At 38.1% G+C, this 13,346-nt stretch overlaps 2 protein-coding genes across 6 annotated transcripts in view; one reads left to right on the forward strand and one right to left on the reverse strand.

Moving 5' to 3' along the window:
- Window positions 1-13,346, forward strand: part of cmss1 (cms1 ribosomal small subunit homolog) — a 323,071-nt gene that overhangs the window by 11,708 nt on the left and 298,017 nt on the right. The window lies entirely within an intron of this gene.
- filip1l (filamin A interacting protein 1-like) overlaps window positions 923-13,346 on the reverse strand; it is a 245,810-nt gene continuing 233,386 nt past the window's right edge. For all 3 annotated transcript variants that reach the window (XM_048540835.2, XM_048540834.2, XM_048540827.2), the window contains one exon: window positions 923-2,439. In XM_048540835.2, the coding sequence (XP_048396792.2) occupies window positions 2,242-2,439 (198 nt within the window). In that variant the 3' untranslated portion in view covers window positions 923-2,241. The remainder of the gene's footprint in view (window positions 2,440-13,346) is intronic.

Genomic DNA, 13,346 nt, shown 5'->3' on the forward strand with positions numbered 1-13,346 from the left:
TCTAACATTCTGTTAACCATGGCCTAACTTGGACCAAGTCTTGTTCACCCATCAGCCCTGTGCTCACTGACATGTTTGCTCCCCACTCTACAACATGTAGATCTTAAAAATTCATTTATGTTTTCAAACCTTTCCATAGTCTTGCTACTCCCTCGTTGTCAAATCTCCTGCAGCCACACAGTCTTTTGGGATATCTGCGTTGCTCCAATTCTAGTCTCTGGGAGATCTTGATTTTAGAAATTTCACCACTGGTAACCATACCTTCAACTGTCTTTGCCCTTGGCTTTGTAATTACCTCCCTCAACCTTTCCTCCATTCTTTATAACTGATACCTTTCTGGTTCAGTGTCAGACACTGTATATGATGCTGTAGTTAAACCACTAATGCTTTATTACATTAATGGTCCTTTATAAAACAGTTTGTTATTGGAGCAGTTATGGTAGCATGTTATCATCCACTTTATCAACTGTCTGGATAGGGTGTGACAAAGGGAGGGTAATAGAAACAGAAATGTTTTGTCAATATCTCGGCATCTTTGCATGTTTTTTGAGGTGGATGTGATGTCTAATAATTTGGGTGAGATATTGTGAGCTGCCAACAATCTAGCATGATTTGCTTTTTTTCCTGGAAAGGACTTACAAGGAGAAATACATTGAATGTAAACTTTTTTGTATTTTTTTTTCAAAAACATGTAACGTTGCAACGTAACTGCAAGTTAGAACCGATCTTAATTTATAGGGAAAAGGAAGAAACTGAAAGGAGTCAGAAGAATATTTTTTAAAATATATATATTTTCTGCACCTGTGCAAAATCAAATTCCAATGTACAATGGATAAACAATAAACATTAAAATGTAGAATGAATGTAGTGCAACATGAGGCACCTTTCTTTTTAAGTTTAAATACATTATATTTGTGTGGATAGAACCATTGTTGTGAATTGATGAATTGAACCATAGACAATTTTTCATTATCCACATTGAGGTCACTTTAGAATCTTAATTTAAAACTTTCCTGTTCCTTGGCAAAACAACTTCACTGGTCCAAATGTGTATTAGCGTCTTATTTGTCCTATTAAGTGCATTTTTAAAAATCTCTATTCATTTTTTAGAAAATTCATATTGCCCTAAGTTTTTTGCTTAAATAGAGTTGTCTGAGTATTTCCAGTTGTAAAAAAATTATGTTGGAAATCCTGCTTTAAAATTGATATTTAAAGGAGAAGACATGTTATCACTTGCTGGCAATGAAGGTGGTGAGAGACCATGTGCCTTCTTCTCACAAAGGCCTGATGAATTACCTGACAGTCAGGCAGGTCTCCTTAGGTGCAGAAATTCTGCATCTTGAGAGATGCTGCACAGTTTGAGGTGGCCAGCTCTTTTTTTGATATCTTGGCAGTGCCACCGCAGAGAAGGTAGCTGCTGCTGGAACTATGCCCGTGTCAGGCCTAACATCACTGAATCAACCAGATAGTTTGTGTTTGTGGGTTGGGGCTTGTGGGGAAGGAGCATCAGCAACCAGGACAAGAGGCTTCTCTCAGTTGTTCACCCGTTTCCATGCTGGTTTGCTTGCACTGAGTACTTTTGAAAAGGGGACCCACCGCTCGCACCCCCACCTCCACAGGACCCCACAAGCAATCTTTTTTGAACGTCTTGCATGAAATGAAATATGTTACGACAGCAGGGGGATGAGGGCCTTAAGTGGGAATTAGTTATTCATTTAGCCACAACATAATAGGGTAGTGCTGGGAAGGCACTGACCCCCTGCTTGCTTATTATTGTCTCACCCCCTTGCCATAAACTCAGTACAGGGAACAACATTAAATTCTATCCTTGTTTGAATTGTTTGGAAACATTTGAGATAAATTTGTATTGGAATGAAATATAAGATGCCAATAATAGAATCATAGAATACCTTTGGTATGGAAACAGGCCATTTTGCCCATCAGGTCCGCACTGATCCTCTAAAGAGCATCTCTCCCATATCGTTTGTGTCATTTCCTAAAACTAGAATGATATAGTTCACTTTTCTTCTCTTCTCAGCTTCGTGATAAACTTCGTATACTGTAGGACTCTCCAGAGTTAGCATTTATACATTTGAGTTATTCAGATTTTTTGACAGAATGTCACAGCTGTTTTCGCACAAAGTGGAAAACTCAAGGAATTTGCTTCTGTTGTACATCGAAGTGAATACAAAAGACTTTGCATCCTTTAGCACCTTGTTACTTTGTTTGCAATCAAAAACTTTACATTTTGCCAGAAGTAGCTGGCATATTGAAATTAGACGTAACACTTGTTGCCTGTTTTCTTACAGGTTGAGTTTCTGACTGTAGCTCAGATTTCGAGATAAGTCTTTGAGGTGTCCTAAACAACTTTATTGTACTGGATCTTGGTTTAGGGATGCGAGTTGGAATTGAATGCCGAACTGCATGCTCCTGAGCAACCTGAAGGAAAAATGTTCAGAACAGAATTAGAATTGAGAGTTCATAGCAGTGGTTATGTGTAACAGTTTGACAAAATAAGAAATTAATTTTGAGTCCATGGTTTTCTTTGTCTACCTGATGCTGAGCTTCAGGGGTCAATTAAAGCTTTTTCTAGTGATGTGCAATCTGAACTGTTGATGTGAAGTGTAACTATTAAGACATTTCAGTTTGCATTTTTCCTCTTGCTTCAGTAACTTACTGCAAGTTATTGTTCTTTAGGAATAGATGGTACATTGTGGTTGTGATACTTCTGTTAAAAGCTTTCCACTTCCAAACCTGTTCAATGTTTTTTCCATAATTTTTGATGTCATTATCAAGTGTTGTCCTAAAACGTTGGCCAGTATAGTAAATATACTTGTGTGTGCAGATGGTAGGATCTAGGTTAAGTTGCTATCTATTTGTAGGTTTTGTAAAAAGGTTCTGTTAAACTTCAAAGATGTACAGTATAACAAACATAAGGAAAACAGTTTTGATGGTTGGATAATATATTGTTACTGGTATTTCTTTTGCACAGTAGGAACAGAAAACATATTGCTATTGATTGGCCTGCAATTAATTGCATAGATCTCATTTATAACTTTTGTTATAGCATTTGATTCATTCAACAGCTTGAAAAGTTTTTTCTAGTGTTCTTAGTAAAGCTGTATATGGAAATTGTATTCACAAGTGCTTATTGTCACCAAGAATGAGGTATAATTGGTTCAAATGTATTTGTATATATTGTTCCACAATGATAGTAGTTATGTAGATACACACATTGCCAATTTGCAAGTTCATTGTACAACTGTTTTGTGCTGCTGAAATTTTTGTAGCATCTGTGAACGATACTGTACAGGTTAACTGGCATCATCTGTTGACTGTCAGTGATACATGTGTTTAGTTTAAATTTCTTACACTTTGTATCATTGCTGTCAAATTAGTATGTGTTTCAGTTGACTATTTGCCTTTTTTTATGATGAAATCATATAAAGGATAAAGCTCAAAGTGGTCTGCCTTAAGCTCACAATGCTTACTTATAGATCCAGCAGTGATATGTTAAACAAAGTATTTATTAGTTTTCTAATTATGATGCCATTTGACTTTGTGGTTACTTCTCCAGGGCACAATTCTTAACTGCTCCTCTACGCCACATGTAATTCTAGAAAAACTGAGACTTCAACATAATGATGTCAGAGTCTCAGAATTTCCTTTACACTTCCTCTACATTTTGAAGATTATGTTGGTCGTGATCCGGTTACATGATTTGCACGTAACTCAGTTGCAAAATATTCACAATTACCAGAGTTTAGATTGTAGGACTCCAGAGCTAGTTGTCAACTCTAGGAGCCAAGTCTTAAACATTTACTGTACTTAAGGCGAAGACTGTGCTCAAAGTTATTATATAATAATGTAATTGTAATGCATACTTATGTTCCTTCTCTAAAACCAGTTTATAAGCAAGAAGAAAGTAGCGCAAACATTTGGAGAGATGATTTTCACTATTAGAAGATAATTTTCCAATCTTGTGTGCTTTCTCACTTATAATGATAACAACTAGAAATATAGGTTACTTTTCCACTGGGTAACTACATAGATCATATTTTATTTGTCAGGTTCATGTCAGGAGAGAAACAGGACTTTATGTTACTGTATTTTATCTCTAACCGGTGGAGTCACTGGTCAACAAGGATTTTATTTCAATTCGTGAGAAAAGGTTACTGAGTAAAAAAAAAAGGTAAGTTGCCCTAGTCCTTCTAGATCATGGGGCTGCTCTCTCATTAGAGAGAGAGAGATGACAGTTGGTGGTTAAAGCGAAGGGTCACCATGCCTCAGGTAACGGGAGAGGTTGAGATGGAGAGTTCTTCGTGGTTAATCTGTGCTGATGTGGGAAGTGAATCTCAAACTGACCATCCAGCTAATTGAACCAATTGGCCACTTTATTATATAGAAAACAATATTCAAGGGAACAATTTTCTATGAAAATAAGCACAGTTGGCAGTCTGATATTGCTAACAAAGACTGCTATACAACAATGTTTACTGGAACTTTACAATGATTTGTAAACTAAAAACAAAGTAATGCCATACATGGCAACATTTTTAATCAGGGCACATAGATAACATTAAGACTGCTACTGTTTTGGGAAATGATGGAGATAGTTTCTCCTGCAAAGGTCTCTTGCGTCACCCATGTCAGTCTTCAGCCAATTTGATAAACTCCACTTGATAAATTGAAACGGTTGGAAGCACTGTCAGGCTTTGGGACCTGACAACCATGGGTGCAAACCCCTCCCAGTGAATATAAATGTATAATTCAGTGCAGTACTCTGGAAGTGCTGTATTGTCAGGGGTGACTTCTCTCAAATCAGACATGAAACAATGGACATGTCTACTTGTTCTGATAGGTGTGAAAGAATAATACCTAATTCTTCAAAGAAAAATATAAATTTCCTGATTAACATTTATATCTCAATCCACTCAGATGCGATAATGAGACAACAACATGTAGAGCTGGATGAACACAGCAGGCCAACCAGAATCAGAGGAGCAGGGAAGCTGATGTTTCGGCTCTCGACCCTTCTTTAAATTTCTGAAGAAAGGTCTAGACCCAAAACATCAGCTTCCCTGCTCCTCTGATGCTGCTTGACCTACTGTGCTCATCCAGCTCTACTCTTTGTTGTCTCAGATTCTTTAGCATCAGCAGATCCTACTATCTCTGCAATGAGAGAATTGTTTATCTCTTGCAGTGTGCCTGACGTTAGTATACACAAATTGTCTGTGAATGATGAGTATTAAGTAAGTTTGGGAGATGCATATATATTATTCAGGATTCTGAGCAGTTATTAGTTAGCGTTGATGTTTCAAGTCTACTTACTGAACACCAAAGGGGTTTTCAGGGGTCACTGTTCTGGTGGGCGATTTGGAGAAGTCAGTTGTGGGATTGGAGGCAACATGCTGGGATGCAGAGGGGACAATAACTGTGAAAGAGCGGAGGTACAACTCAACATATAAAGATGTTCTTCCAACTGGTACCACTCTGTCTCCTTGTGAGGAAGGGTTACTTGAACTGAGATCAATGATCCTTGTCCTCTTGATGCCTTGTCATTGATGTTGTCCACCAGTGGCTAAAGTTAGGTAATGTAGGTCTGAGTGGATCTCCAGTAGACACTGAGCATTTTGCTGGACTTGGCTTACCATAGCAGCCACAAGCCCTGCTGTGGAGATAGCCTGATGCATGTATGCTGGATCATGCATGGTACAAGTTTCATTGGTGGGCTTCTTTAACCTTTGATCAAGTTTAATGAGCATTCTGACAAATTGCTTACTGCTTCTGTGCCTGATTTTGCATTTGAATTATGTGGTTAATGGTTGAAACCATGATGCTCTCTCCTGTTTGGGCTGGACAGAGTGGCCTCTAGCAGTTTTCTGTGTGCTGGCTCCCTGACATTTCTTCCTCAGTGAGCCAAGTGGTGAAGTGTTGCAGGTGAATTGTTGCAGGTGAGTGACTCGGGAGCAGAAAGATTTAGGACTCTGGGGGGAATGGCATGGGTGAGGGATTAAGTAAAGACACTGCGTGCAACAGTAGGAATGGGAGATCATAAAGCCTTGATGTGAGGTCAATCGAGTTGCAGGCAGAAGATGGTGACACTCACTGTTGCAGAGTGCAGAAGTTTGCTAACCTTCCTGCATTACTGGGCCTCCTTCTTGACTGCACTTATCTGGGTTGCAGCTTGGAACTAGGCTGGTTACAGTGGTCTCCCCGACAGTCCTGAAGAAAGAGGGCTCTCTGTCTACCATCCCATCGACCAGGACCTCTGGGTCTTTGTTGGTAAAGCAAGCTGCCAAATTTCCTCTATTAGCTTTCTCCTTAACAATTCTTCACTCATTGGAACTCTGAGGTCCAATTTATAGCTTGCAACATCTGAACTGTTGCTTAGCTGGGATTTAAATACAGAGCTGGCCGTAGGAAATTGGGAAGATTCAAGCAGCGGCGAGCACTTCTGCGAACAATGAGCGCCAGATAGAGTGAGACTGGAGACATGGTATGTACTTAGAATATAGCATTGGATAAGGAAACTGAGGTTGGATAGGCTGGGACTTATTCTCTTGGAGCGTAGGAGATTGAGGAGTGACGTTATAGAGGCTTATAAAATCATGAGGAGTGTAGATAAGGTGAACAGACAGGTATCTTTTTCCTAGAGTGGGGATTTCAAGACTAGGGGACACATTTTTTAAGGCAAGGGGAGAAAGATTTAAAAATGACATGAGACCAAATTATTTTTTTCACAGTGTGTGATTCATGTGTGTAATGAACTTCCAGTGGAAGTGGTGGATGCGGGTACAGTTACACCTTTTAAAAGTCATTTCTATAAATACATGAATAAGAAATGCTTGGGGAGATAAGGGCCAAGCATAGGCAGGTGGGACTAGTTTAGTTTTGGATTATGGTCAGCACGGACCAATTGGACTGAAAGGTCTGTTTCTGTCTTGTATGACTCTATAACTCACCAGAGCTCACTGAGAGTAATGCATTCCATAAGAATCCCTGAAATTGACTCTAGCCCAAGTTACCAGGTGGTCTTTTTCTGCTTATAATCTTGCATTTTTTTTTGTCCGTGTTTGCTTTTACATTGTTAATCCTCAGTAAGGATAAACTTTTAAACAAATTTAAATACATTTAAAATTAGGCATTTTAAGAAAATGTCACAGAAGGTCATATCTAACTGTTTGAAGGAAGAACTTGACTGTTAGATTTGTAGCTCTCTATTCTCTGGATTTTATTGATGGCAATCCCATTCTTTTTGATGTGCCGTCCTCCATTATAATCGCGCATCATTTATTTGAGGTCATGCAATGTTTAAGATGTTCAACTGCAATAAAATTGCAAAATGAAAATAGAGTAAATATTTCATCGACATACAATTAAGGCACTTTACAGATTTGGTAATAGACTTGGTTCAACGATGATGAATCCTGTTCATAGAGATACTGCAAAACTTGATGCAAATTTTTTTTTGGAATGCATATTCTTTATATGACTCTTTCTCATTTAATCTTAGGTTAGTTGAATAACAACAATGTAATTTTCAAGGCAAGATAAAATCTTCTGTTTCTGAATTTTTAAAAAAACATTCATAAGGGTCTTGCTCAATCTGACTGGTTTTGTCTCTGCTTGCTGAAAATTGTGTTTGCTGTAAACTAAAAGCCTGTAAGACATTTAAAAATCTGATCATAAAGCTGAGTTCAGTTAATAAATGTTCATTTAGGTTAGCATACACTGGTGCCTTGAGGTGACTCTTTTGCCTCAGCTCCTTAAGGTTTCCTTCTGACTCTCAATTTCTTTTTAAAGTGTTCTTCTGCAGAAGTATGGTTTCGCTAATGATGCAATTCTGTTGTCCTTTACACAATTACTTGTTGATGTAACTGCAATGAGTGGTGCCGGTAAGCTGTTTTATATGATGATCCTGACTAGCATAAGTGCATTTTTCAGCAGGGGATACTGGATAGGGATCAGGAAGAACCCCTATCTAATATTCTGTCTTCTATCTTTGTTAACCTGGAAGCATTGAGACCAATTGTACTGTGATATAGGCATGGACCGAGTTTCAATTTAAGATATTTTGAGTCTATATGCCTCCATAATACATGTCATTGTGAATTTACTTCCTGTTGTATGGTCTAATCAGCAATCCTACCTTGTACATGGCTTAAAGTTGATATGGGCAAGTGGAATCTTATTGGTTTAAGTAACATTTGATCTGAATTGTTATTCATCCTTTTCCTCTATGTCTAATTTGTTAATCCTTATGTTGTCTGTAAGACCAGGAAACTGTCTCATTAGTGAGGAAATAAAATTATAACAAAAATAACCAAATATTTGAAATAGCCAAAGTTTCAGCATCAGCCTGACAGAAAATGCAAGTTTCATTGAAAGAAAGTTTTAAACAACTTTACCATGCTGTTTCTTTCCTTCCTTTTCCCCCACTCTTTTACTTATTGTCTGTTGGTTTTTTTTAAACTGTGAAACGTGTGCTTATATTTTTCCTTATGAGTTCTACTGTTTAATTTGGAGATGGCAGCAACTTTTTGAAAGCAGATGTTTGTCAAAAAACGGACTTGTTTTCATAAGCTTATATGATTATTAAAAATGCAGCACTGATTGATATGAGTGCATTATAAGTGTTGAATTTTAAGTTTTAGAATTTTTGTTTGTGTTTTCTACTTCTACAAGTATAGTCATTAGCAAGTCCTCAACAATAGCATACACCAAAAAGTAAACTTGTTTGTAGCTGAAATGTAATATCCTATACATTTCCAGTCATAGTGCATCGTCTATATAACCACCTGTGTATATAAAATGTAATGAACATTTTGCATTTCTATTACAAAATGAATTTTGCTTTTCAAGCAATAATCAATGCCGTGCAAAATGTCTCACAATAGTAAAATTACTGATGATGGGTTCAGACTTGCAATTTCATATTAAGCAACTGATACATTAGATTGAGATTAGTCAATAAAGTATAATGCAATTTTAATTTAGTTGAAATTTAGTTTTAATTTAGTTATTGTGCTTTTCACATCTGCAAGATGTCCCAAAGTATTTTGTAGCTTGTGAGCTACTTAGAAGTATAATCACTTGTTTTGCGGTCTATTGCATCACATTAAGGTTGCACAAACAATAATGAGGCAAGTAACTTTTGTTTTAGTAGAGTTGCTTGAGGAATAAATGTATGTCGGATGTTTTAGTAACATGAATAGACAGTTGTTATCTTCTGTTTCACCCAAAAGTCAGCACCTCTGTTAATAACACATGCCCTTAAAGATTAAATTGTCAGCCCAGAATTTGTGCTGAAATATCAACAATCTAATTTGAACATATTAACGTCTCAAATTAAACAGAAATTGCAATACTTCGGCAATGCATGTTGATGTTTGTCCTCCATGAGGAGTCCTCCTAATTAGTTACACACGCCTTTACCTGTGCCCCTTTTGCTCGCTTCCTTAAGCTGTGTATTTAACTTAGTCATAAATGCTGGAATTATCATTATTTTGATTGTAAAATTAAGTATCTCCTTTTTCTCATAAATTTCTTGACTTTATTTTATATCTTCATCCATGATCTGACATTCCTTTTGTCCACTCTCCTGTCTTCCTACCTTTTCCGGTGATCCTTGATGAGTCTACTGATCAAGAATCTATCTCTTTCAGCCTCATATAAACACATGGACCTGCCCCCACAGCTTTCTGTTGGGAGTTCCAAAGTTACACAACCTTCTGAGAGCAGAAAGTTTTCCTCATCACAGTCTTACACTGGCATCTAGCCATTCTGAGACTTTGCCTTGTGGTCCTAGACTCTCCAATGAGGGGAAACATCCTTTCAGCATTTGCTTTGTCAAGCCTCTTTTAAGAATCTTATTTGATTCAATGAAGTCACTTCTAATCCTTTTAAACTTCAATGAGTAGAGTCCCAACCTGCTTAGCCTTTGCTCATAAGATAATCACTTCATACCAGGAATCATCTTGTTGAACCTTCTCTGAACTACCTCAATGAAAGGATATATTTTCCCTAAAAAATGGGACCAAAACTGCTAACAGTATTCCAGATGTGATCTCACCAGCATCTTGTACAGTTGCAATAAGACTTCCCTATTCTTATACTTCAACCCTCCTGAAATAAAAGCAAACAATACATTAGTCTTTCTGATTACCTGCTGCACCTGCGTGCATGCTGTCTATGCTTCATGCACAAGTATGCCAAAGTTCCTTTGTGTTTCAACTTTCTGTCTTTTTCTCCATCTAAATAATATTCTGTTCTTATCCTTTCCAAAATGAACATCTTTGCATTTTCCCATCTTATGCTCCATTTGCCAACTTTTAGCCCACTTCCTTAACGTATCAATGTCTTTCTATAAACTGTTGTAGCCCTCACATAACCTGCCTTCCCAACTAAACGGGAGTGGTCCTGGAACAGGATCCTGTGGGAGCAAATGGGAATAGGGCATTTTCTCAGTTACCTGAATCGGTCTTAATACTTACTCTGTTTCCTCCCTTTAAACCAAACTTAAATCAAACTTTATCTTCTCCATTGGCTTCCTGTGTGATATTTGTTAAAGAATTTCTCAAATCATTGATAATGAAATTCAGAACTTTGTATCACAAGTGCCTGATTCATGACAGCTGCTTTAAGATGGGGTAGCAAGTCATCTTTTGTCCAGATCAGAGTTCCAAGCATCTTTGATTCCAAGATAATCAAATTATAGATTTTTCAAGCTATAGATAGTATTTTGCAAACTCATAACATTGGTTACTCTCTCTACTGATCTTGTATCTTAGTCTGATAACACTTGAACAAAAAACCTATTGATTTTATTCCTGAAAATTTAAGTTGACTCAACACCCCAGTTTCAGATTACATGTACCTTGTTTTAAAATAGAAAATCTGCTTGCGATTTTGTGCCTTAAATGTCTTTGTTCTAATTAGAATGTTATACTTCTTTGTTCTGGATTTCCACTATCAGAGAAAATGGTGGGGGGAGTTTTCCCAGGCAAGAGGGGGCAGGTTTAAGTCCAAGCACAGTTAAATCTCTTGAAAGTGATGTTAAACCGGGATTGTGATTGTTCTCCCCTCATCTGGGCAAGTGGGGAATCTCATTGAGTTTTTGGATAAGGCATAGAATTATTTTTGTTAAGCAATTAAGTACAGTTTTAACCAAGGCTTCTGCTTTTAACAATCAGCTATTCACCAGGGTCAAACTGGCCAATACAGGGTGGGGAGTGCTTTAACAAATTTGATGGGTTAGAATGCCATTGATGTGTAGCCATGGCCAAGTTAGAATCTACTGCTCACAGCACTCCTTCTCAGCTGATTGCCAACATTTTAGAGTTATAGAGACATGCAACACAGAAACAGACCCTTCAATCCAACTCATCCATGCTGACAGACTTTCCCAAATGAAACTAGTCCTACTTGTTTGCGTTTGGCCCATATCCCTCTAAACCTTCCCTATTCATGTAACTTTCCAAATTTCTTTTAAATGTTGTAATTTTACCTGCATCTACAACTTCCTCTGGCAGTTCATTTCACTCATGTGCCACCCTTTTTATGAAAAAGTTGCCCATCAAGCCCCTTTTGAATCATTCTCCCCTCACCTTAAAATATGCCCCCTAGTTTTGAAATCCGCTACCCAGGGAAAAATATCTTATCTATGGCCCTCATGATTTTATAAACCTCAAAAAGATCACCCATCAACCTCCTAAGCTCCACAGAAAATAGTCCTAGACTATCCAGCCTCTCCTTACAACTCAAATACTCCAGTCCTGGCAACATCCTTGTAAATCTTTTCTGAATCCTTTGCAATTTAATAATATCAATATTTCATGGGATGCTGGCATTGTTGGCTGGGCTGGCAGGAATTTCCTACCCCTATTTACCCCTGAACTAACTGGCTAGCTAGGTCACTTCGGAGGGTAGTTAAGAATCAGCTACATTGCTGAGGGTCTGGAGTGACATGTAAGTCGGACCAGGTAAGGACAGTAGATTTCCTTCCCTAAAAAACATTAATGAACGAGGTGGATATTTACAGACATCCAAATTGGTTGCTTGGTCGCCATTCGACTAGCTTTTAATTCCAAATTTGTTTTATGGAATTCAAGTTCATTGTAGGACAGAAACTCAGAGGCCCCAGATATCGATCTGTTCAAGGATGTTGCGACACAGCTCTGAGGCAGGTGGAGCTTGAACCCGGGTTTCTTTTTGCAGAGATAGGGACACAACCGCTGCACAACAAGAGCCCCCTAAAAGTCACCAGAACAAACTACTTGGAAATTATCTCACTAGTTCTGTACTTCACTCGCCTCAAGGAGGGATCATCACGTAAGAGGCATAAAATTGAGAAGTAACTTTTCCGAGTTTCTGCCTAATGCCTATAAATTTTACATCCATTTAAACCATTGTAACCCATACAGTGTTGGACGCAAAATTGGCCGCACACTGGCATCAAGGATCCCTGCGCTTTATGTGAGACATACTGTATAATTCTGCCATGTTACCCACAAAGTGTGAGGACAAAGTGGCAAGAGTGATAGCAAGAAGCATCTTGGTGATTAAAATTGTGAGTGGAATACATAAAAGAAAGGCTATAACTCTGGAAGAGAAGCTAGATGTTATAAAGCATTTTGAGCATAATGAGAGAACATATGATGTTGCTTGTGCCACAGGAATGAAGTAATCTACCTTAGGCACCATTAGAGACAATGCAGAAAAAAATAGAGCAAGTTGGAACACATCCGAGTGCTAGCAAATCTGTAAGTTCATGGATAAAGGAACTTAAGCAGATGGAGCGGCTTTTAAGGGTGGGGTAGAAGAGCAACCACTCTTTTAACCACAAAAGAGACAGCCTGCTCAATTCATGAAGATCTCAAACAAACAAGCTGAAAATGATATGACAGTGCTGCTAGGAGCCAATGCCATTAGAGACTTAAAGCTTAAACCTGCGGTGGTGTACCGTTCTGCCAATCCGTGAGCCATGAAAGGTTACCTTAAGTCTACTCTAGGCATCTCCTTCAGGTTGACCAAAAGAGATTGGATGACTGGGCACATTTTTTCTGACCTTATTGTTGATGGTTTTGAGGATGTCTTTAGAGGGAAAATGTGGATTTCAAGGTTCTCCTCATAATGGATCTTATGCCAAGCCATCCTTCAGACCATTGGTGAGCTTTCTGAAAACATCAAAGTGCTATTTCTACCCTAAACACAACCTCTCTCCCTCAACCCAGAGACCAGGGTGCAATAGCAGCTTTTAAAGCTTATTATTTAAGGCACATATTTAAGAGGCTGATTGTAGCTCTCAGGGGGATAAGGACAGTGTTTTTCAATTTTGGAAGAGC

Source organism: Stegostoma tigrinum, chromosome 12 (genome assembly GCF_030684315.1).
Source record: "Stegostoma tigrinum isolate sSteTig4 chromosome 12, sSteTig4.hap1, whole genome shotgun sequence".
NCBI classification, from domain to species: domain Eukaryota; kingdom Metazoa; phylum Chordata; class Chondrichthyes; order Orectolobiformes; family Stegostomatidae; genus Stegostoma; species Stegostoma tigrinum.